At 42.7% G+C, this 24,868-nt stretch overlaps 1 protein-coding gene across 2 annotated transcripts in view; it reads left to right on the top strand.

Annotated features, from left to right (window-relative positions):
• Window positions 1-24,868, top strand: part of gsg1l2b (gsg1-like 2b) — a 154,867-nt gene that overhangs the window by 20,215 nt on the left and 109,784 nt on the right. For both annotated transcript variants that reach the window (XM_043714421.2, XM_043714420.2), the window contains exon 3: window positions 2,240-2,392. In XM_043714421.2, the coding sequence (XP_043570356.2) occupies window positions 2,240-2,392 (153 nt within the window). The remainder of the gene's footprint in view (window positions 1-2,239; window positions 2,393-24,868) is intronic.

The raw sequence follows: 24,868 nt of genomic DNA, 5'->3' as shown, positions 1-24,868 counted from the left end.
AGGCCACTGAATAACATTTCTGTCAGTGGCATAGCTGATAATGATCTAACTCCGTATGCAGTGATCAAACCTGGGATGCCATTGGCTTGTACTCAATTGCCTCAGCTACTCAAATGGATTAATTGGCTGGACTGATCAAGGCAGCTTCTTAATGACATGGAAGCTTCTCACAAACACTTTGCTATCCCCAGTATATACAGGAATGCCCCAAGACACCAATATATTCTCACATGCCAACACTGAACAGCATGTTTTATCTTTTATGAATGAAAATCTATGAATCAAAATTAAAGGAATATATATGACTGAACATTAGCCGTGAGCAATCAGGTTAATACATCATTCAGAATGAATCAGCAAATCTTGGATATCGAAAATTACAAGTAATTCTGATAGAAGCTGGCATTCTATCTTTCTGTCGTATTTGCCTCTGACAAAATTATCAGAGGATCCAGTACTGAGGGGGCAGAATGATGACAATTGCATTGAAAAGCTGAATTAATGAACACAATCAAAGCTGAAGCACTCTGGGTTAAATTATCTAATTCGTTAATGTCAATTCAGCTTCTCAAAACAGCTGACCTCTGGAAATCTGTCCAAAACCAGGTTTTCTGATAATGTCAATGTATTCAATGTTCAGATATCTGTGCCCTCAAAATGCTAAAATGCTGATAGGATTGATTGCGAGCAATAGTTATTTGGTGTTATTTGTAAATGACATTTGACCTGGATCAGATTTGGAAACTGAATGAAAACTAAGGTAATTTCACTTTCTTACTCAATCCTTAACTGTTTACAGTGCGGTCACATTGTTCAAAGCTGATTGGGATCCACTGAAGTAATTTTAACTCAAACTAACATCTTAGTCCATTCTAGGAGCTAGAGAGAGTGGGTGGCTGATCTAGTGCCAAGACATTGAATGGCATTTCTACCGTCAACTTCACCATGAGCTTAAAGCCAAATCTCTATTTGGACTAAAGCTGCAAACCAGCACTGAGCATGAATATGTCCTTCTATCTGGTCCTATTTTCCTTAGTCAATGCATTTCCTCTAAACACAGTTCAAAGTGTGGAAACTAGATATGCTTGACTTACAAAGCTCAGAACCTCACCTTAGTCTATCTATAATGAAAGTTACCTTGTTCCTCTCCAGCCTTTAGCTCAGGATTTAACAGAAACTGATGTGCACATTCAGTTGATTGTTTAACACTTGTTGGCAGGTGAACTGGTATTGTGTATAAGTGCACGTAAATGCTTGAAAATCCCACTGTGTCACTGGAGCAAGTGGACTGCAGCCTGATTACACAATGGAGCTGGTAATACTCTCTCTGATAATAATCACTTACTTTCCAAGTGAAAGGAAAAGTGATAAAATTGGGGTGGAGAGGTGGGTCAGTGGTTAGCATTGCTGCCTGACAGTGTTAGGGGCATGCATTCAATTCTAGCCTCGGGCAAGTGTCTGTGTGGAGTCTGCACATGCTCCTTCTGTCTGCATGGGTTTCCTCCAGATGCGCCAGTTTCCTCCCACAGTCCAAAGATGTACAGGTTAGGTGGATAGGTCATGCGAAATGCAGGGTTACAAGGATAGGGTAAGGGTGTGGGTCTGGGTGGGATGCTTTTTGGAGGGTTGGTGTGGATTGAAAGGCCAAATGGCCTTCCCTCCACACTGTTTGAGTTCTATGACTGATTATTTATGTGTAATCTGCTAATCAAAATAAACAATAATAAGCAACAGACCAGTTTCTAATTTAGTCCAGGGACTGCATCTCCATGTCTCCTTTTGACAAGCTCACTAAAAGCGCTATAATTATTGTTTTAAAAATTGCAAGGAGTAGGTAGCATTCCAAAACAGTCACCTTTTACAAACATTATAGCTTGTGTCCATTTCTGCGTCCAAATCACAATAATGTATTATAATTGGAGTGCACACATGTATTTTTCATTATGTACTAAAATTTTATTTGCAAACCCATGCTGTGGTATATTTGGACCATCACATCTTTTAAGTAGCCAACAATTAGGGTGTAACTCTAGGTAGTCAGTGTCCACGGTCTATAGAGGGGCCCTTGAAAGTAAGGTCAGTCCCACAGTTAACAATTTCTGTGATTGAAAAATAAAAATCAAACTTAACGCCTAGATGGTTATTCTGCTTTGGTTAGAATCTTAAATCATACACAATTAAATATAACTGTTATTCAGATAATACTCAATTTATTTGTTTAATTTATCTTTCCTTCTAGGTGTCCTTTGGCTGTCTATTGTAGCAGAGATTCTTTACATCCTTTTACTGATTGTGGGTCTCAGCCTCATGTGTGTAGAGATCTGTCACTACACAAATGTGATCGATGGCTTGAAACTGAATGCCTTTGCTGCCATCTTCACTGTCCTTTCAGGTAATTACTCCAATATTTAGTATCTATCTCTTGTGAAATGCTGAGTTCCAATTTATCTGTGATCCGAGTCTGAGGGAGTGATGAAGCTTTGCAGAGCTTAAAGCGATATGGTTAAGTGGTTGTACTGAATGTGCTGTTCCTAGGTTTTAGTCTTTAGCAGCGAGTATAACCACTCCACAGACAATTAGATAATGAAGGCCGAATATCAAAGCTAATGGTGTCACTGGGACTAACATGCAATTAACGAGAAAGACAATGGGGGAGACATATAACTGGTTAGTGATTAACACAAGATGGTTAATAGGAACACAGGAACAACAGAGTTAACCAAGATTTATAATCGATATGTCCTTTTAACTGGGCCATTGACAACCTCCATTTAACAGTGTATGAGACAGATAGTTCAATAGCTCACCTGAGGACTTGAGAATATTTTTTGAAATTTGGAATGACAACAGGTCAGAACTTAAAAAGCACTATGGACATTTTAAACTTATATTTCCATGAGTAAGCAGGAAATAACAAATTCTACAATTTTTAAATAGTGCAGTCACTTTGCAAATGACAATGTTATTCGACACAACTGGGTGTCTCTGTCCATTTTATTCCTCAGTATAACTCATCAAAACTGGGTTGGAGGAGTGACTGGTGCCAAAATTTGTGAGAAATATATACCCACAATGGGGAGAACAAAAACCATTGTGTCCTAGATAATGACACTTTCAATGACAGGAGCTATACTGAAATTTTACAACAATCTGCTCAGATAATCTCAGGAGTCCGATATAAATTGTTGGTTGTCACTGCTATGACATTTCAACTCCAACAGTAATGTCATAGAAGCAGAGTTTTAGGATTAATTGATGGTGGAAAAAAAAACCTATAGTATTACTTTTAAACCTGTCAAGACCACTGAGTCAGAAATCTCATTTTAAGGGTCAATATTTGGAAGCTCCTTCACATGGAAGGTAATCAGTAGGTTCATAGGAATGGTCTTTGAATCAATGGAACTGGACTTCTGTTGTATCATACATTAGATGTCCCAGAAGGTCGTCTGGAAGGAGGAGATCAATTGTGAGAGGAACACTTTGCCCTGAACTGGTGTAGTGGCGTCAACTTGTTGCATCTGGGTTGATTGTTGGGACAGTCTGCGGATGTAGTGACTGAAGTGGCAAGCCTAGCATTGGTATTAGAGCATCCTCTCATTATAGTTTGATACCAGAAGTTAAAATCAGCAGCTTCAGGGCAGGCAAATAACCTGTCCTGTTTTAAATATCCACTCTCATGCTTGTGGGGTGGCATGGTGACTCAGTGGTTAGCACTGCTGTCTCACAGCATCAGGGACCCGGGTTCGATTTCAGCCTGGGACGACTGTCCGTGTAGAGTTTACACAGTCTCTCCATGTCTGTGAAAGTTTCCTCCCACAGTACCAAGATGTGTATCTTAAATGGATTGGCCATGTTAAATCGCCAATAGTGCCCAGAGATGTGTGAACTAGAGGTGGGAAATGCAGGGTCTGGGTGGGATTCTCTTCAGAGAGTCAGGATGGACTTGTTGGACCAAATGACCAATTTCCACGCTGTCGGGATTCTTTGAAATTTGGACAACACAATGGCCAAAAAGAAGCTCAGAAGATGCCAACAATGTACGTGGAGTTTAACGTAAACATTTGAAATAAAGGCACTAAAAAATGCTATGTGGTGTATCAGCAGAGTCACTCAAACTGCTACATCACAGCAAGAGAAATTCAGTCCATCATATCTGCACCAGCTCTCCAACCAAGCATTTCACTTTGTGTCATCCTCCTTAATTCTCCCCAAAATCCTGCACATTGTTCCTCTTTTTCAAATGAGTCAATCTTCCTTTTGGACATATGGATTGAGTCTGTCCCGACTATACTCAGGCATTGCATCGCAAACCCTAACCACTTGCCAGATGAGAAATATGGCTTTTACTTCTTTTGCTAATTGCTTTAAATCCATGTGCTCTCCTTCTCTACCCTTTCATGAGCAGAAACAGTTTCTCCGTATCTACTCTGTCCAGACCTGAATGCCACTGTGAAAACTTCTCTCTATCTTTGTATCTCCAAGGAAAAGTGTTAATTTCTCTAATTTGTTTTCCACCAGCAAGGCAGTTAAAAAGAATTTTAGTAGCTGTGTGAACTCTGTGAAAAGTTGATGCAATGTTGACATGAGTGTAAAACAATATTAATATTAGCCATTATCAATTTTGCATATGGATAAGTGAGTCAAGATTTATCAGGCATGACCTGTGGTATGACCTGTTACTCTGTCCAGAGGGGAAGGAGCATCATGACTTGCCCCAGTGTTGTCAGCAGTTTCAATGTGGACATTTAAAGACAGCGGTTCGGTCAAATGCAGATCAAGGGGTATTGGTTACCTGGTGCATCCAGAGAAAATATATTTATAGATCGGGTTGTGATATAAAGTGTTAGGCCTCTTTCTGCCATGTTTAAGGAGCTCAGCAGCCCCTACAGCAGTATATCATTTGACCTTTCTCCGAGATTATTCGGGCTCTGATGGTTGTCTGCCGAGATTTGGCCTCACTACCATCATTTCTTGCCTTTTCTATTTCACTACCATTGTTACTGAATTGTACCCTTAACTCTCCAGTCAGAAGAGCATTCCTTTTGGTCAGTCACAGCCCTTCTGTTTCTGGCTGCTCCCATTTCTAGCCAACACCTTGTCCTTACTGTCTCTACAATACCCTTTCTTCATATAAGCCTTTCCCCTGTTAACCTGTATACCTGGCCCTTGTCATCAATGCATCTTCACTAATCCCCACAACTTACAAGGACTCCGCTTTCTAATTGCATTCGTCTCATTAATTGAGGTTTAATGTTGACAGCTATAATTCTGCCCATAAAATTCTGCAATTTTAAATAAGCAAGCTGTTCCTCAAATTTCACATTCACTTAAGCTCCAACTAAATCATTCCTGCAACCAAAATGCCCTTTCACTGGCTTCAAACACCTTCTGTTTATCGAACCATAGAAAACAGGAGCAGGATTAGGCCATTCGACCCTTTAAGCCTGCTCTGCCCTTCGGTATGATCATCTAACTCTGTTCCATTGTCCCTTTAACCTTTGATCCTTTCAGCTGTAAGAACCTTATAAACTTACACACTACAGAAGCAAACCCTTTGGTCCAATCAGTCCATGCCAGCCATAATCCTAAACTAAACTAGCCCCACCCACCTGCACTTGGCCCATATCCCTCTAAATATTTCTTATTCGTGTACTTATCCAAATGTCTTTTAAACATTGTAGCTGAATTCACACCCGCCACTTCCTCAGGACGTTCATTCCACACACAAATCACTCTCTGTGTAAAAAAATTGCCCCTCATATCTTTTTAAAATCTTTCTCATCTCACCTTAAAAATATGCGCCCAGTCTTGAAATTCCTTCTGGAAAACATTCAATATTTTGACCACAATCAATTCCACAGGCTCGCCACACTCTGACTGAAGAAACCCACTCCTCAACTCCATGTTAGTCATGGCAACAGCATTATAACAAAGTAGCTTCAGATAACATGGAATGCACCTGACAGTTATGTGACCTTCTCCCATTCTCCAGCCAAATCAATAGCTCTGGCCCAAACATTGAGAAGAAGGATACTGTTGCCATTACAGAGATTAAAGAAAGCAAGGTGAAGCCACCATTCATGTTGGGGGCAAACATCATCACACCAAGGGAAGAGTTTACAGCTGGAGATGGCAGCCATAATTATTTTATCCATAGATTGTTGTCTGTTATTTATGAGAAACCAGTATTACTTCAATCTTCACACAAGTTATTCAGTGTGTCATGTTTTCTTACTCGAAACATCTCAGTAATGGTGTGGGCACTAAACCAGCTCCAGTATCCTTTATGGAAAGGAAGCCAGGTTTCTGCCTCCTGAAAACGATGCCGGGAGCATTCAGAGGAAACACGTGCATTAACTATCGAGTGAGGCTGTGAAACTCTCCCACAGCTGAAATGCACATTTAATTTCCCACGAGAAATGAGGAAACATGCGGCAGCGTTAACAGAGTAGAATTGTTTTACTTATTCAGGGATTTTCCGGTAAAATCTGCATGATCTGTCATGACAGGACAAACATTTAATTCAGCCATAATAGGCGACAGTCTGTCGGCCCCACCACACTAATTCCTTCACATTTGATCAATACTCTGACTTCAATTTTTCTCATTTCCTTTGCTACCCAGATTGGAAGCCAGAGTCATAATTCTATCAGTTTTACTTTCAATGTAGCTGAATGGGAGCTTGATCTGAGAGTGTCAGTTACCATTGCAATCCTCAGACAGTAGCACCCTATCAGCCGATCTTGTATACACTGTGCTTAGGTTGGCACGGCAACGTGTTTTGAATTTTAAATCTCGTGAGAAGAGTGTTGATTATTAACAGTGCCATACTTTGTGAGCGCAAATTATTTTGTGCTGTCAGGTAGAATGCTTTCACTCTTGCCTCTGGATCATAAGATCGTGGGTTCAAGCCCATCTGCAGAGCCTGGAGTATATAAACCAGGTTGATGTTCCCAGTGAGAGCCCCCAAGAAATAAATGTAGAAGATTCCATGCTATTTCAAAGCAAAGCAGGGAGTATTATGGTCAAGACCTCCTCCTCAAACAACTTTGGAAAAGCAGAATCCAAGCATGATCAAATTCTTTCATGACGTGTGGATGACACTGGAAAGGCCTGCATTTGTTGCCCGTCCTTTCAATTAGGGGCTGTCTGGACCATTTATATGGACAGATAAAAATCAACGACATTGCTGTGGGTCTGGAGTCACATGTAGACCCAACCAGGTAAGGATGGCAGGTTTCCTCCCCACTAGAAAACAGATGGATTTTCCACAATCATTGATGATCATCCTCATGGTTTGCCAGTTGTGGAGTCAGACCAATAATTGCAGATTTCTCAATGGCCTTCAAATTGAGTTGATTTGATTTAAGAACATAAGACATAGGAGCAGAAATTAGGTCATTCAGCCAATCAAGTCTGCTCCACCATTCTATCATGGCTGCTAGGTTTCTCAACCTCATTCTCCCGCTTTCTCCCCGTAACCCTTGATCCCCTTGATACTCAAAAATCTATTTATCCCAGTCTTAAGTACACCCAATGACTTTCCCTCCACAGCCTCCACAGAATCTGAGAATCTGTGGCCATGAATTCCACAGATTCACCACTCTCTGGCTCAAGAAGTTTCTCCTTATCTCCGTTCTAAAAGGTCTTCCCTTTACTCTATGTCTGTGGCCCTTGAGTCCTGGTCTCTCCGACCAATGGAAAAACCTTCCCAACATCCACTTTCTCCAGGCCATTCAGTATTTTGTATGTTTCAATTAGATCCCCCTCATCCTTCTAAACTCCATCAAGTATAAACCCAGAGTGTAATCCATTTGGTTCAGGTTATTTATCCACCTTCAGACCATTCAGTTTTTATAACATCTTCTCCTTGGTAATGGCCACCGTACTTAGCTCATCCCCCCACTCTCGAATATTTGCGATATTGCCTGTGTCTTCCACTGTGAGGTCCCTCAGCCATTTCCTTGTTTCCCACCATTATCTCTCCAGTATCATTTTCCAGCAATGTCCACTTTTGCCTCTCTTTTGCCCTTTATATGTTTTTCTTTTCTTTATTGGCTAGCTTACCCTCATATTTAATCTTCTCCCTCCTTATTTCTATTTTTGTTGCCCTCAGTTGGTCTTTGTAAGCTTCCCAATTCTCTGGTTTCCCACTGCCCTTTGCCACATTATATGCTTTCTCTTTTGCTTTTATGCTATCCCTGACTTCCCTACTCAGCCACAGTTCCCTCATCCTCCCTGTACCATGCTTCTTTTACCTCGGGATGAATCTCTGCTGTGTCTCCTGAATTACTCCCAGAAACTCCTGCCATTGCTGTTCCACTGTCTTTCCTGTTAGGCTCCTCCCCAGTCAATTCTACCCAGCTCCTCCCTCATGCCTCTCGTAGTCGCCTTTATTCAGCTGTAGTACTGTTACCTCTGATTCTATCTTCTCCCTCTCAAATTGCAGAGTAAATTCAATCATATTATGATCACTGCCTCCTAAGGGTTCCTTCCTTAAGCTACCTTATCAAGTCTGCCTCATTGCACAGCACTAAATCCAGTACTGTCTGTTCCCTAGTGGGCTCCACCACAACCTGCTCCAAAAAGCCATCTCATGGACATTCCACAAAGTCCTTTTCTTGCGAACCACTACCAACCAGATCTTCACAGTCCACCTGCATATTGAAATCTCCCATGATCACTTTAACTTTGCCTTTCCTATACATCTTTTCTATCTCCTGAAGTACCCTGCACCCCACCTCCTGACTACTGTTTGGAGGCCTGTACATAACTCCAACTATGTTTTTTTTTTATCTTTGTGGTTCCTCAATTCTATCCACACAGATTCTATACCATCTGACCCTACTTCATTTCTTACTATTGATTTAACTTTGTTTCTTACTAATAAGGCAACTCCATCCCCTCTGCCCACCTGTCTTTTCAATAGGATATATATCCTTTAAAATCCTTGATTTGATTTATTATTTTCACATGTGCCTGGGTACAGTGAAAAGTTTTGTTTTGCATGTGGTACAGGCAAAGTGCTTAGGGAAATTGGAACAGAGCGAGGAATGCAATGTTACAGTTACAGAGAAGGTGCACAGAAAGTGGGATAAACATTAAATTTAAAATTTGAGAGGCCTATTCAGAAATCTAATAACAGTGGGGAAGACGTTGGTCCTGTTGAATCTTTCTTAAGTGTATACAAACTTTTATATCTTCTACCTGACAGAAGAAGTTGGAAGAGAGTGCAACCGGCGTGGGAGGGGCTTTTGATTATGTTGGTGCTTTTCCAATGCAGCAGGATGTGAATATGGAGTCAATAGGTGGAAGGCTGGTTTGCGTGATGGACAGGGCTGGATTCATGACTCTGGGCTTAAAAATGTGTTGCTGGAAAAGCGCAGCAGGTCAGAGAGCATCAAAGAAGCAGGAGAGTCGACGTTTCGGGCATAAGCCCTTCTTCAGGAATGAGGAGGGTGTGCCCAGCAGGCTAAGATAAAAGGTAGGGAGGAGGGACTTGGGGGGGGGGGTGCATTGGGAATACGATAGGTGGACGGAGGTTAAGGTGAGGGTGGAGAAGGGGTGCCGGCAGAGAGGTCGGGAAGAAGATTGCAGGTCAAGAAGGCGGTGCTGAGTCTGAGGGCTGGGACTGAGAAAAGGTGGGGGGAGGGGAAATGATAAAGCTGGAGAAATCTGCATTCATCCCTTGTGGTTGGAGGGTTCCTAGGCGGAAGATGAGGTGCTCTTCCTTCAGGCATCATGTTGCCATGGTCTGGCGATGAAGGAATCCAAGGACCTGCATGTCCTTGGTGGAGTGGGAGGGGGAGTTAAAGTGTTCAGCCACGGGGCGGTTGGGTTGGTTGGTGCAGGTGTCCCAGAGGTGTTCTCTGAAATGTTCCGCAAGTAGGCGGCCTGTCTCCCCAATATAGAGGAGGCCACATCGGGTGCAGCGGATGCAGTAAATGATGTATGTGGAGGTGCAGGTGAATTTGTGACGGATATGGAAAGATCCCTTGGGGACTTGGAGGGAAGTGTGGGGGGAGGTGTGGGCACAAGTTTTGCATTTCTTGCGGTTGCAGGGGAAGGTGCCGGGAGTGGAGGTTGGGTTGGTGGGGGGTGTGGACCTGATGAGGGAGTTGCGGAGGAAGTGGTCTTTCCGGAACACTGATAGGGGTGGGGAGGGAAATATATCCTTGGTGGTGGGGTCTGTTTGGAGGTGGTGAAAATGACGAAGGATGATACGATGTATCTGGAGGTTGGTGGGGTGGTAGGTGAGGACCAGTGGTGTTCTGTCCTGGTGGTGATTGGGGGGCGGAGTTCAAGGGCGGAGGAGCGGGAAGTGGAGGAGATGCGATGGAGGGCATCATTAACCACGTCTGAGGGGAAATCGCGGTCTTTGAAGAAAGAGGCCATCTGAGTTGTTCGGTATTGGAATTGGTCCTCCTGGGAGCAGATGCGGCGGAGGCGAATGAATTGGGAATATGGGATGGCGTTTTTACAGGGGGCAGGATGGGAGGAGGTGTAATCTAGGTAACTGTGGGAGTCAGTCGGTTTATAGTAAACGTCCGTGTTGAGTCGGTCGTCCGAGGTAGAAATGGAGAGGTCTAGGAATGGGAAGGAAGGAGTCTGAGACGGTCCAGGTAAATTTGAGGTCGGGGTGGTAGGTGTTAGTAAAGTGGATGAACTGTTCAACCTCCTCAAGGGAGCATGAGGTAGCACCAATACAGTCATCGATGTAGCGGAGGAAAAGGTGGAGGTTGGGGCCAGTGAAGCTGCGGAAGATGGACTGTTCCATATATCCAACGAAGAGGCAAGCATAGCTGGGGCCCATGCGGGTCCCCATGGCTACTACTTTGGTTTGGAGGAAGTGGGAGGATTGGAAAGAGAAGTTGTTCAGAGTGAGGATTGGGAAGAGAAGTTGAACCCCACTGGTCCTCACCTACCACCCCACCAACCTCCAGATACATCGTATCATCCTTCGTCATTTCCGCCACCTCCAAACAGACCCCACCACCAGGGATATATGTCCCTCCCCTCCCCTATCAGTGTTCCGGAAAGACCACTCCGTCCACGACTCCCTCGTCAGGTCCATACCCCCCTCCAACCCAACCTCCACTCCCGGCACCTTCCCCTGCAACCGCAAGAAATGCAAAACTTGCGCCCACACCGCCCCCCTCACTTCCCTCCAAGGCCCCAAGGGATCCTTCCATATCCGCCACAAATTCACCTGCACTTCCACACACATCATTTATTGCATCTGCTGCACCCGATGTGGCCTCCTCTATATTGGGGAGACAGGCCGCCTACTTGCAGAACGTTTCAGAGAACACCTCTGGGACATCCGCACCAACCAACCCAACCACCCCATGGCTGAACACTTTAACTCCCCCTCCCACTCTGCCAAGGACATGTAGGTCCTTGGCCTCCTCCATCGCCAGACCATGGCAACACGACGGCTGGAGGAAGAGCGCCTCATCTTCCGCCTAGGAACCCTCCAACCACAAGGGATGAATGCAGATTTCTCCAGCTTTCTCATTGCCCCTCCCCCCACCTTTTCTCAGTCCCAGCCCTCAGACTCAGGACCGCCTTCTTGACCTGCAATCTTCTTCCTGACCTCTCCGCCCCACCCCCTCTCCAGCCTATCACCCTCACCTTAACCTCCTTCCACCTATCGTATTCCCAACGCCCCTCCCCTAAGTCCTTCCTCCCTACCTTTTATCTTAGCTAGCTTGGCACACCCTCCTCATTCCTGAAGAAGGGCTCATGCCCGAAACATCGATTCTCCTGTTCCTTTGATGCTGCCTGACCTGCTGCACTTTTCCAGCAACACATTTTTAAGTTCTGATCTCCAGCATCTGCAGTCCTCACTTTCTCCTAGCGGATTCATGACTCTCTGTAGTTTCTTGCAGTCTCACCAGCTACTGTGATAGGATCCAAATGCACGTCTCTCATTATATCAGGCTGAGAACGCTGGATTACCAGTCCTGTGGCATTACCATGATGCCACCATCTGTCCTTGGGCATTACTATTTGTGGGATTTTGCTTTGCATCAGTTGGCTGCTGCATTTCTCTATAAATTCTGCAAGGGGATACACTCCAATCTATTTCACTGGCTGTCAAGCAATTTGGGACAGCAGAGATGAAGACTGCGGTAGTTTTTTTGTTAAAGAAAGCATTCTCTTCAGATGTGTTATGACACATCTCAACAACCGGTAAGATTTGATTCTTGATCTCTGAGGCCAGAGGTAGCAACACTACCACTGCACTGTCAGAGGACAAAAATCCAATTTGTATATGAACTCAACAACCTTGAAATGGACATTTCTGCAACTCTATAGAAATCCACTGAGCTCTCTAATGTGTCACATAGGATTGCCTGAAGGTTGTTATTTAAATGCGTTAGATGTCAGGGGTGGAATCAATGGGCAGGACCTTGTTTATATTGGTGTGAGCGATGTAAGTGGTGCTGAGATCTGTGGCCATATCGAATGACAATTGCTGAATGTAGGTTTGCTTGCTGAGCTGGAAGGTTCATTTTCAGACGTTTTGTCACCGTACCACGTAACATCTTCAGTGAGTCTCCGGACAAAGCTCCAAATTGAATGACAATTGCAGCAAGGCCCATACCAACGTCAAGATAATTTAGTGCCATCTTTTGTTCTTTTCAGAAGCAGTATGACAGGATTCTTACTAGGCAGCAGCAACTTGCTAATTGATGGTGCTTAGAGCTTGTTAAATACCTTGTGAACATCACAGCTTGCCTCATTAATATCCAGACACCTCCTATACCAGGGCTTGGCTGAGAAAGATGGTCAGATGTAGCCACATGGAGACTGGTCAGGAGGGGACATGGGGAAAGTTGTGGGTTAATGGGATGTGGTTACTGGGAGGGGGATGTGGATGTTTTGTGGTGTACAGTAGGATCGGCTGGAGGCTTGAAGCAGCTGGGGGCTGTGCGCTCACTGTCACCTTCCATCCTGATGGGAATTAAAAGAGCAGAATGTGAAGAAAATGCCCCCATCTGGAGTAGAAATGGAGGTACTGCAAGTGACTCAACCTGTGAGAGAGAGAGGGCTGCAGCGCGCACTGTTCAAAAGGCTTTTAAAGGGGAACAACATAGATCAAAGACCCCTGAATAGGAGAACACTCAGATGGCCTACTCCCTGGCCACCATGCAGCACTGAATCTCTCTTTGTGTAGCACCTCCTTGGCATTGCTGGACAATGCTCTGAACAAGTACCCTTTGAGCATAGAGAGAGCTAACCATTAGGAATGCAGTATGAAGAGGGACAAATGGACCCAATGCATGTGTTTGCAGATGGTGCAGTCAACTTCAGCACAGACCCTTCTTGATCTATTGAGCATGTGTGTGGCCATGGACTGATGTTGGATGGTGTGAAAATGCATTTAGTGCCTACACAGAGACACACACAAACACACACAAGGAAGTTCACTTCTGGAACATTGAAAGACCAAGTGCTATGGACACCAATAAACCTTTCTTCACCCAAGCCACCAGAAGATTTAATTGGCTGGTTCTGCAACTGGGCTGGAGGGTGTCTGTTTGTCTGTGAGAGGTTTGATGGGGTGACCCTGTGGTGTGGGGTTGGAGGGTGTAGAAGCCTAAGTCTAGATGGGCCAGACATGCTGAGAGTTGACTTGCCAATCGAGGGTCTTCTTGCCAGAGATGATTTGACCCTGTTCAGTTTGTGGAGGTGGAGAGCTTGGCTATCTTTCAATTAGATTCCCGACACTATAGAAACAGGCCATTTAGCCCAACAAGTCCACACCGACCCTCCAAAGAGTAACCCACCGAGACCCATTTCCTTCTGATTAATGCATCTAACACTGGGGGAAATTTAGCATGGCCAATTCACCTGACCTGCACATTGTTGGACTGTGGGAGGAAACCAGAGCCTCCAGAGGAAACCCACACAGACACGAGGAACATGTGCAAATTCCACACAGTTGGTCACTGGAAGCAGGAATTGACCCGGGTCCCTGGCGCTGTGAGGCAGCAGTGCTAACCACTGAGCTACCGTGCCACCCATCTCTGCAGTGTCCTGACTGGACACTGCCATGGAACATGTGGGTGGTTCCACCTCTAGCTGGGTACCTCCTGGCACTGCCCTGTCTCCTTGTGATGATGTAGACTGTTTTCTGTTGTCCCCTCATAAATGTGCCTTCAGTCCTTCTGTCCAGCATCTGGGGCAATGGAGTCTCGGCATAGATCCCTCTCTCGTGGACCCTGAGGATCCAAGTCCTAGCACTCTATGGCAGTGCCAACTTATCCATGGAGACAGACAGAACATCCCATTAGTTGTTGCACTGATGCAGATCCTGGATAATATCTCCCAATGTGTCCTCTTTGTCCGTGTGCTGAAGCTGCTCCTCCCTGTGAATTTGGGTGAAGGTCTTAGAAAAAAAAGCAGAGGATTATTATTAAACTGAAAGGCTTCTTGTAGCTCAATTCTCAGGAGTTTGCTTCTCAGGTGAACTCGGAGTTGGAACACCTGAAGGAGATTCCTTCTCCCACTTTCAAGATATCCCTGTTTATTACAGTGGTGACATAATTGTCTCGTAGCTAGCTGGTTCGGTCACTTTTAGATGGTCTCTCTGCCTGCAGAATCTCTTTGAGTCCTTTTCCAAATAAGATGGTGTGTTTGGTCAAGAAGTCTAAAAGTGTTATAGATTTTTATACTTTAGGATCTGAAACAGCCAAGGCCTTGGAGTTTGGATGGGACTCCATCACAATACAATGAATGCTCAATGGGATTTACTTTCTCACACTCACCTAACGTCCATCGAGTCTCTTTTATCTGTGTTGAAATAGAAAGTCGAGTAGACAGTTATGTTATACTGTCTTTTTGCTGATGATCCATCCTGGAACAAAACAACCCCCAGGATCTGATCTGGTGTCGGGATTCTGTTACATAACATTTGCATGCCCATGGATCTTATAAGTAGCTATGAGGTTCCTTCACTCAGATGCACATTTAAACAGGTAGTAACTACCGACTCCACTGTTTATGTTTCAAGTGCAAAGAAAAAAGTCACTTAATATACTGCAGCCATCTTAAAAGCTTTTGTCTTTGCATTTCAAAATATGGCCCTAATTTATTTTAATATTTTCATGCTTGTGCTGAGCATGACTTACTTCATAAATGTAATTTATGTTCACTGTCACATCTCCAACTTTAATTAAAAGATTTCTCCTTTTGTGTGTGTGTATATATATATATAAATGTCTCTGATAACTTGTCATATATCATGAGTGCATCACTTCATGGCATCTTGTCATTTCTTGTTGACTGGGTGTCCATTTGATTCCTGGATGGACTTTATGGATAATTATCTAACTAGGGGTGGCACGGTGACTCAGTGGTTAGCACTGCTGCCTCACAGCACCAGGGACCCTGGTTTGATTCCAACCTCTGTGTGGAGTTTGCACATTCTCCCCATGTCTGCCTGGGTTTGCTCTGGTTTCCTCCCACAGTCCAAAGGTGTGCAGGTCAGGTGAATTGGCCGTGCTAAATTGCCCATACAGTTAGGTGCATTAATCAGTGGTAAATAAGGGGAATGGGTCTGGGTGGGTTACTCTTCAGAGGGTTAGAGTGGACTAGTTGGGCTGAAGGGTCTGTTTCCACACTGTAGAGAATCTAATCTAAGTTCAGTCTGAGCAGGTGGACTTTTCATATCTTTACATCCTTTCCTTGAAGAATAGTAAAAGGTGAATTTGCTAAAATCCCACTCTGTCATTACTGAGGGATGATTGGAGTTGGGTTAACCTGGGGGTCACCACACCTCAGACGAGGGGAGAGTTTGAGAAGGAGAGCCCTTCATGGTAACCTTAGCCAGTTGCAGAAATTGAACCCATGCTGTTAGTCGCAGTATACATTGGCCATCCAGCCAAACTGAGCTGGAGAATATTATGAAGTATTGGAAGGACTCATAGGCTGATTGGTCAGTTCACAGGTGTGAAGAAGAGGGCTCCTCTCTCCCTGAATGCATGCATTAGCTGGAAGTCAACCTAAAATTCAGGTCCAGAGTTGCGGTACTCAGTAGGTTGTTTTAGAAACAGGTTTTGAACCCAACATCTTTCATCTCACAGGATGGAATGCTACCATGAAGCCAAATGGTAACCTCAGATTCATCTGAACAGAATGGTTTGACCAATTCTCAATCTTCGTGATGTTTTACTTTTACCCAATCGAGGATGCTATTGTAACTATTTAATGTTGATGTGGTGGTTTTAGATTTACCATTAGTTTAAAATAAGGACCTTGTTTTAAAGCAGTTCTTACAATTGCCACTGGAATTGCTTGTGAAAGACAGAAATTGACAAAAACACTTAGTTCTTGATTATGAAATTGTGTATTCTACTGCAGCAGCTTGTCAGTTCAAGCAGTGTGTGCACTGATTGAAATACTCACACAACCATCACTATCGTGATCCATTTAACATTCACCCCACCCACTTAAATGCATCTGCAAATGCATCAGAAACTATTCAATGATTGGTGAAGCAAACGTTAATGATCTGAGGCAGAACAATAGGATTTGATTTGGTGTCAGGATTTTGTTACGTAACATATGCATGACTGTGGATTTGACTTTAGTTTCTTTCATAATATTAATGAGTAGCTTCTGAAAAATTAAGTAAGAGACAATCTCTTGGGACTTGAAGGGATCAGCCACATGGATGTGGTTTATTAAAGATTTACTTGTTTACTCCATTCGGTAACAGAAAGGACATTAATATGCACCCATTAACTTTTGGGAGAATTGTGCAAACTTCCTGAAAGGTTATCAGAACACCAGCAGACTTGGAGGAGGAAAGGGATCACGTTTAAAAAAAAAATCGGAAATGAAAAGGGACCATGCGAAAAGACAAGAATGGGTAAAACAAAAGAAAATACAAAGACATTTTATAAGTTTGTTCGGGGGAGGTGGGGGTGGTGGAAGGATAACCAGGGAAAGAGATTATGATGGAGTTGTGTAAGGTGTTTAGCAGGCTTGCCTTCATTGCTCAGACCTTTGAGTACAGCAGTTGGGATGTCATGTTGAGGTTGTACAAAATGTTAGTGAGGCCTCTTCTGGAGTACTGTGTGCAGTTCTGGTCTCCCTGTTATAGGAAAGATATTAATAAGCTGGAGAGGGTTCAGAAGAGATTTACCAGAACGTTGGTGGGAATGGACAGTTTGAGTTATATGGAGAGGCTCGATAGGCTGGGACTTTTTCACTGGAGCATAGGAGGTTGACCTTATAGATCTTTACAAAATCATGAGGGGTATAGATAAGGTCAATGGTGGGCATCATTTCCTTGGGATAGGGAATTTCAAGACTAAGGGGCATAATTTTAAGGTGAGATGAAAAAGATTTTAAAAAAGACATGAGGGGCAATTTATTTTACACAGACAGTGGTTCATGTGTAGAGTGAACTTCCAGAGGAAGTAGTGCTTGTGGGTACAGTTATGTTTAAAAGACAGTTAGAGGCATGAATAGGAAAAATATGAAGGGATATGGGCCAAGCGCAGGCAGGTGTGACCAGTTTAGTTTGGGATAAGGTCGGCAAGGACTGGTTGCTCCGAAAGGTTTGTTACCGTGCTGTATGACTCATGACTCTACGTTAGGGGAGCCACAGTGGAGTACTATGTGCTGTTCTAGTCACCTCGACTTATCTTAAACACTACAGCACTTACCCAGTCCCCTTTCCACTTTGCACCCTAGCATCCCACTCCCTTCTTACTAAGCATCCTTACCCCATGGCAACCCACCCAATTAGCTGGCACCCTGTCTTTCTGGTATCCTACCATGGACATCCTAACACATACTGCCACCCTATCCAGATGGCAACCTGCTTAAAAGCTCCCTAACCTTCTACCCACCAGATATCCTACCCACCAGATATCCTACCCACCAGATGTCCTACCCACCAGATGTCCTACCCTCCTGGCACCCTCACACCTTTATTATCTTACATACTTAGCCAAGTTACAGCTACTTTCAGAACATGGCAGCTGGCTGCTGCGAAAAGGAGCATGGTATGCCTCTCCCGTCTGTTCTGCTCTCTGAGACAACTGTCCGAATGGAAGTGCGGCTCCACATTCCTACGGGATACACTGATTGGAATCTTCTCTCAGAAATGCAGAGCTCCCTCATTTCATAAAATCTGGACCATTCTTCAGAAAACCCAACTCTTGATGTCTAATCTGATGTCAATTCACTCATCTCTCTTGGTAGTTCCCTCTTACTCCACATTTAACATACAGGTTGCTCCATGCTGTCATGCAGCAGGTCAGAATTTGTAATCATGAACGGTGACCAAAGTTTGTTTCCCAGCACCACCTGCAGTATGGTAGAGTAAAAGTGAATATCAAGGTTCCTTTATCATCCTTAAATCCTGCAGACTGACCATATGTCCTCACATATTAACAGAAACTTTTCAATTACAATATCTCAGTCATGGATGGTATAATGGTGAAGTATGTTTCACTGCATGTAACAGCAGGCTACCTGGATTGGCATGCAGTATTCCCTTGTTGAAATAGAGAGGTCAATGCCTTGATACTCTATATGTTGTTATAGGAATTTCTCTCATGCTCAGAACATGAAAGAGCAAATTTGAACTGAGTCTCTGTAGTTGATATATACCTCTGAAGAATTTTATTTGTCATGTGGGTGGGTGGGTGGGCGGAAATGGAGGGTGGTCAGAAATTGAATTGAAGGTGGTACTCATTGCTTCAGTTTTACCAATACAGCATCTGGCTTTAAAATTCCCTGACGCAGTGTATCTGAGTGATATTCTTATCTCCCAATTCCTATGCTCCTTCTAATTCTTTACCAGTTGCACATGATAGGCTTATTTATTGAAACTGAAAGAAAGTTAGTAGAGACTTGTGCACTGTAGCTTGTGGTGTTTTCATCTTGACCCTTACCAGGAGTGAGAAAAAAGCTTGAAGACTGACCTCTGACAGTCAGCTTATCCTCTGGGAAGGAGTCAATAACAGTAAAAGCAGTAAAATGGGTCCTAAGAGCTACAGAAGACTAGAGGAATATGGAACAATGTAGCAGCAGATAGTGACCTATATCTGAGTCGGGAGCTCCAGGTTCGAGTTCAGCTCCAGTACTGGATGGCCATGTATTTATAACACAGCTAGACATGTTCATTTGCAGCCAAACAGGCTGTAATTCTTTCCAAGACATCAATTACTCATGGTAAGGCACAGATAATCTTCAAGGAGAAAATGAGTGCAGATGCTGGAGATCAGAGTCAAGATTAGAGTATGCTGGAAAAGCACAGCAGGTCAGGCAGCGTCCGATGAGCAGGAAAATGGACGTTTTGGGCAAAAGCCCTTCATCAGGATAATCTTCAGACTAGGAGGAAAACTGCTGAGTTACACATTCTGGTCTGACTCATCCTTTATATTTCAGACTGGAGGACCAGTACATTCAAACCCAAGTAATACTGTTTTCTTTTCTTTCCCTCTGGGTGGTCAGCCAATCTTGATGCGAACTGACGCCTCAAATTTATTAATTAGAAGACAAAAAACTTGCATCAAAAGTGACCACAGAACGATCAGATTGTCAATAAAAATGCAGGACATCTGCCATCCTTACATCCACTCTGGTGTTAACATGAGTCAAACTAACGTGATGGGATCTTCATTGCCCTCTGAAGTGGCCTTGAGTTCAAACTGCAAAGCTGCAGTTCAAGATAGACACCTGCACATCCAGGGATGGACAGTAACTGCCTCCATCCCAAGACTTTTTTTTAATGTTATACAAAGCCTAGGAAAATAAATTTGTATCTTGTTACATTTCAAATATTTCCTCAGATTTGAGCATCTACTTTGTCCTATGAGCTGCCACGGATCTTATCTTTCCTACTTGAATTGCTTTCACGTTTATATACTTCAATCTAGAAGAGCAACAATACCTAATCGAAGCTTTCACAAAAGATGACGCACAGCCAGGAGAGCTAACTGCTCTGAAATGATCCTGAGAGTAGTCATACAAGAAAACGTAGGTTCACTGTAAGTGCACTTGGGATATAGGCTTTTAATAAGGTGTAGATTTGCTTGTTTTTTTTTACCACTTTTAGTGTCATGGATATGATAGAGAAAAAATAAAATTACACTGGAAAATTGCAGTTTTCAGAAGAAAGTAACTTTAGGCATTTCTGAATGGGTTTTGAGTATGGATGATATTTTTAGCACCTATTCTGACACTTATTGTAATGCTACCTTTCAAGCTAGAAATACCTATCTCCTGAACAGGCTGCAAATACAAATATAAGGAGCTTGTTCGAAATCCTTTAGAGAGTCCCTTTTCTCTCATAGGGACCTTAACCTCAGATACACCTTGATGATTGTTAACAGCAGAGCTGCAATACTGTGAATTTCAGCTATTTGTTCCCTCCCCATTTGTGCAAAGTATTCTGTACATTGTTTTGCCCATTGTGGGTCCAATGGTCACTCATCAGCAATTTTCATAGCATTATGGAATCATAGAATTCCTACAGTGTGGGAATAGGCCATTCAGCCCAACAAGTCCATACTGACCCTCCAAAGAGTATCACACCCAGACCCAATCCCCTACCTGATTACTCTACATTTTTCCTGATTAATGCACCAATTTTCAATGTCTAATCCATAGAAATTCATCTAAATGAGTGTGCAAAAACCTAAGATACAGAAGGTGCTTGTGATGTAGCGATATGGTATTTCCTGGGCTAGAGAATGTGCATTGAGCATGTATTTCCTGCCAGGTCGCTGACTGTAGTGTTTGCATATCATAGAATCCCTACAGTGCAGATAGAGGCTATTCAGCCCATCAAGTCCATGCCAACCCACCAAAGAGTATCTCACCCAGACTGCAAAACCACCCATTTACCATGCCCAACCCACCTAGCCTACACGTCCCTGGACACTACAGGACAATTTAGCATATTCAATCCATCTAACTTGCATATCTTCAAACTGTGGGAGGAAACTAAAGCACCTGAAGGAAACCCAGACAGACACAGGGAGAATGTGCAAACTCCACAGAGACAGTCACCTGAGGCTGGAATTGAACCCCGGTCCCTAGTAGCAGTGTTAATCACTGAGCCATCCTTTGAGAGCAGTTCTCATTTTTGTCATGATCATGTATTCCAATAGCGAGTTTATAATAAGGGTAAGGGTGACAAATATTGCACATTTCTTATTTTATCCACAATAATTTTTTCCAGTGGAGCATTCGCTACTCCATGCTGAACACAGCAAACATTTGGACAGTTGCAACCTAAGGGGTGTATTTTTAAGATGAGAGGAGAAAGATTTAAAAAGTACATGAGGGCCAACTTTTTTACATGCAGAGTGCTGGTGCGTGGAATGAACTGCCAGAGGAAGTGGTGGATGTGGGTACAGTTACAACATTTAAAAGACATTTGGATAAGTACATGAATAAGTAGTCATGATTTGGAGATGCCGGTGTTGGACTGGGATGTACAAAGTTAAAATTCTCACACAACACCAGATTATAGTCCAACAGGCTTAATTGGAAGCACACTAGCTTTTGGAGCGTCGCTCCTTCATCAGGTGATGAAGGAGCGGCGCTCCGAAAGCTAGTGTGCTTATAATTAAACCTGTTGAATTATAACCTGGTGTTGTGTGAATTTTAACTTTGTACATGAATAAGAAATGTTTGGAGGGATATGGGCCAAGCACAGGCAAGTGGGATCATGGTTGGCGTGGATTAGTTAGAACAAAGGGTCTGTTTCCACGTTGTATGACTCTATGATTCCTCTTATAAAGTACATTTGTGATATATTTTATGTTATATGTGTTTGGTTTGTTATTGTTTGTGAATTCATCATTGGCAAGATATTCCAAGAATGTACTGTTCATGAATATGAGACTTTATTGCAAACCCAACAGCTTTAAACACCACTACTAATTCTCTGCGTATGCAGTGCCTGACTAGGGTCATGCTGCCATCTGCTATTGACATTCACAGACTTGCATGTGTCTGCAAGAGAAAATGTAAAAGAAATTATGTGCCCCCAGAAGGGGTTAGGGAAAGACAGAATGAGCACACAGGTACAATCATAATCATTGCTTTTCATGCTGTCTCACTGCACATTGCAGGAACGTCTTACAATGTGCATGCTCCCTAGACACCGAACAGCTTGAAAAGCAATGAAGTTGCATAAGAATTAAGCAGCTTAGCTTCAGGGCCATATCAAGTCTGACACCAACTGCTGTCAGAAGGTTAGAAGGGACTTTACTTCGGAACAATGGTGCATGCCTTTAACTTCCAATTTTATCTTCACAGTGAATCAGAAATACTGTGAATCTTCACAACAGATTAAAATAATTTCAGAATATAAAGGGCATATCATTTTCAAAGAGAGTCATGCCACTTGATGAAAATTAATATAATTATGCATTCAACACAAAAATGAGTTGATAGCTGTTTATAGATACAGTTGCCCAAGCATTCTGCAATTGGCTGATGGATGCTATCATTACTATCATTACAACGTGAGAATATATCAAGATATAAGCTCCAAACTAGGGAAGAAAAATACAGAGACTATTGGTTTCTGTTTTCCTGCCACTTCACATCTGTATTTTTTGGCACAATGTAATCTAATTTTCTTCCATTAACTCACAGACTGCCAGCAGATTCCGGCAAACGGTTGGCTCCTGGGGCTGACTGGCTTCTGCAATTTACAGCTAATGACCCAAAAAGTGTGAAATACACCTGGATATTACAGTTCAAACTCCACATTGGAGTCCTGAGAGCACCATCCAGGCTATAATGCAGTACTGGGGAGAGCTGTCTTGTTAGAGGTTACCCGATAATGGTTTTCAATAACTTCCCCATCACTGATTTGAGGCTGACTGGCCTATACATTCCCAGTTAATCTTCCCTTTCTTGAATAGTGGTGCAACATTAACAGCTGTCCAGACCTCTGGCATCATTCCTGTCTTCAAAAAGCACTGAAAGGTTGTGACCAATATCCTTACTATTCCTACCTTTACTTCCTTCAGCAACAATAAATGGTTTAAATCTGGACCCTTACCAACGTTTAGTAGACCTTACCTAGGCACTATTCATTAGTTGATAACATCACTCTCCTCTTTAAATGTACCTTTCACATCATCCTCTTAAAAGTACTCAATTCATATTCATGCTGTGTCATCTGGCTGTGTGAGGATTACCTTTTGATGGACCCAAAATGGTTGCATTTCATATGTTTATAAAATGTTGTATGGTATCTGCTATTATTTTTTCATAACCTCTCTTTGACCTTTGTATTATTATTTTTTAATTCCCTCTTCTGCGATCGACAGTCTTTAATGTTAATGGTTATCAATTCATTCTTGAGCCCGAGATATGCCATTAGCTTTGTGTTTCATTTTGTTTTAACCTTTTATCTCCTCTGTTATCCACGATAACTTAGCTTTGGATGCTGTACTTTTTTGCCGGTTAAAGGAATATGTCTACCTTGCGCATGAACTAACTAACCCTTCAAGGCTTTCTACTGCTTAGTTACAGCTCTCCCCTGCAATTACCTTCTCCAGTCAATTTCCTTTCTAAATCACTGAAACTACCACCCACCCTATTGAATATTTTTTACCTTTGAAACTGCCTATTCCCTTTCTGTGATTACTTTAAAATGAATTATGTTGCCATCACTGTTACTGAGGTGATTGATAACTGTCTCAAACTCCAATTGTCATCTTTCATTTTCCAGAACATTTCACAATGGCCTTCTCCTTTGTTATATGGATATATTAATGCTTTGTTTTCTGTATTGGCCCTCCACAGTCCACTAACTTCAGACCATGATATTTGATTGAGAAATTCTCCCTCCCTACACTCTCGACTCTAATCAAAGTCTCCTAATATTTTGGGCTCAATTTTGAAATTTGCTGGTAAATTTGCTAATCTATTCTCTGTTTGAAGATATATTTTAAAATTTCCTAACAATGTACCAGCTTCCTCTTTGCTCTTCAACACAAGCCAAATAGATTCAGTCTTAGACTCACCTAGTAACCCATTTCTATTTAGAATTGTTCAGACATTTCGTCTCCAATCAAGCTGATCTACCCCTTTTCCATATTCCTTCTCTATCATTCCTGAATCGTTGGTTGCCAGGAAAATTAATAATTCATTCCTGGCCTTGTTGGAGCTCTGTTAATGTAGCCTCATTGTAAACCCATGTTACAGTTTGAGTCTATAGCTCACAAACCCGTAGTACCTACACTCAGGAGTTTGTTGTACATATGATTGAACACCTTACACTGACCAGTAGATAAGTTAACACCTTGTGGGGTTGTAGAAATCTCTCTGTGAATGTAGACTCTTTATCCCTCACTTCTTGTGAAAATAGTGCAAATTGAGAAATGTGATATCTTCCCTTTAGGTTGAGTGGTGTACATGTGACTCCTGATCCATAGCAATATGGTTGACTCTTAACTGCCCTCTAGCATGGGCAATAAATGCTGGCCTAGCCAGCAAAGCCCTTAGCCCATGAATGAATATAACAAAGTCCTTACCTTCACTGTTAAGAGATCCCTAATCAACAGTTGGTGGTGGAGGGTGGTCACAATTTTATAGGAGGCGCAAATGCTTTTGAAGTGCAAATAAAGTCCTTTTAAATTACATGATCCAAAGTTAGTGGACTGTAGAGGACTAATACAGAAAATGAAGCATTAGCATATCCTTATAACTATGGAAGTGGCAACTCACTTTCCAGAGCTATTCCCTGACGACATTTCCAGCTAAAGTAGTGGAGAAAAAATTAACTTCTTACTTGTTAAGAACAATCAATGGAATACAGTTGGATCAAAGTTCCAACTTTATGTCTAAAACTGTTCAAGACAGAATAAGT

Source organism: Chiloscyllium plagiosum, unplaced genomic scaffold (assembly GCF_037043375.1).
Source record: "Chiloscyllium plagiosum isolate Xiang-an unplaced genomic scaffold, Cpla_swu_hap1 HiC_scaffold_25, whole genome shotgun sequence".
NCBI lineage: Eukaryota > Metazoa > Chordata > Chondrichthyes > Orectolobiformes > Hemiscylliidae > Chiloscyllium > Chiloscyllium plagiosum.
This window is presented reverse-complemented; position numbering and strand designations above follow the sequence as displayed.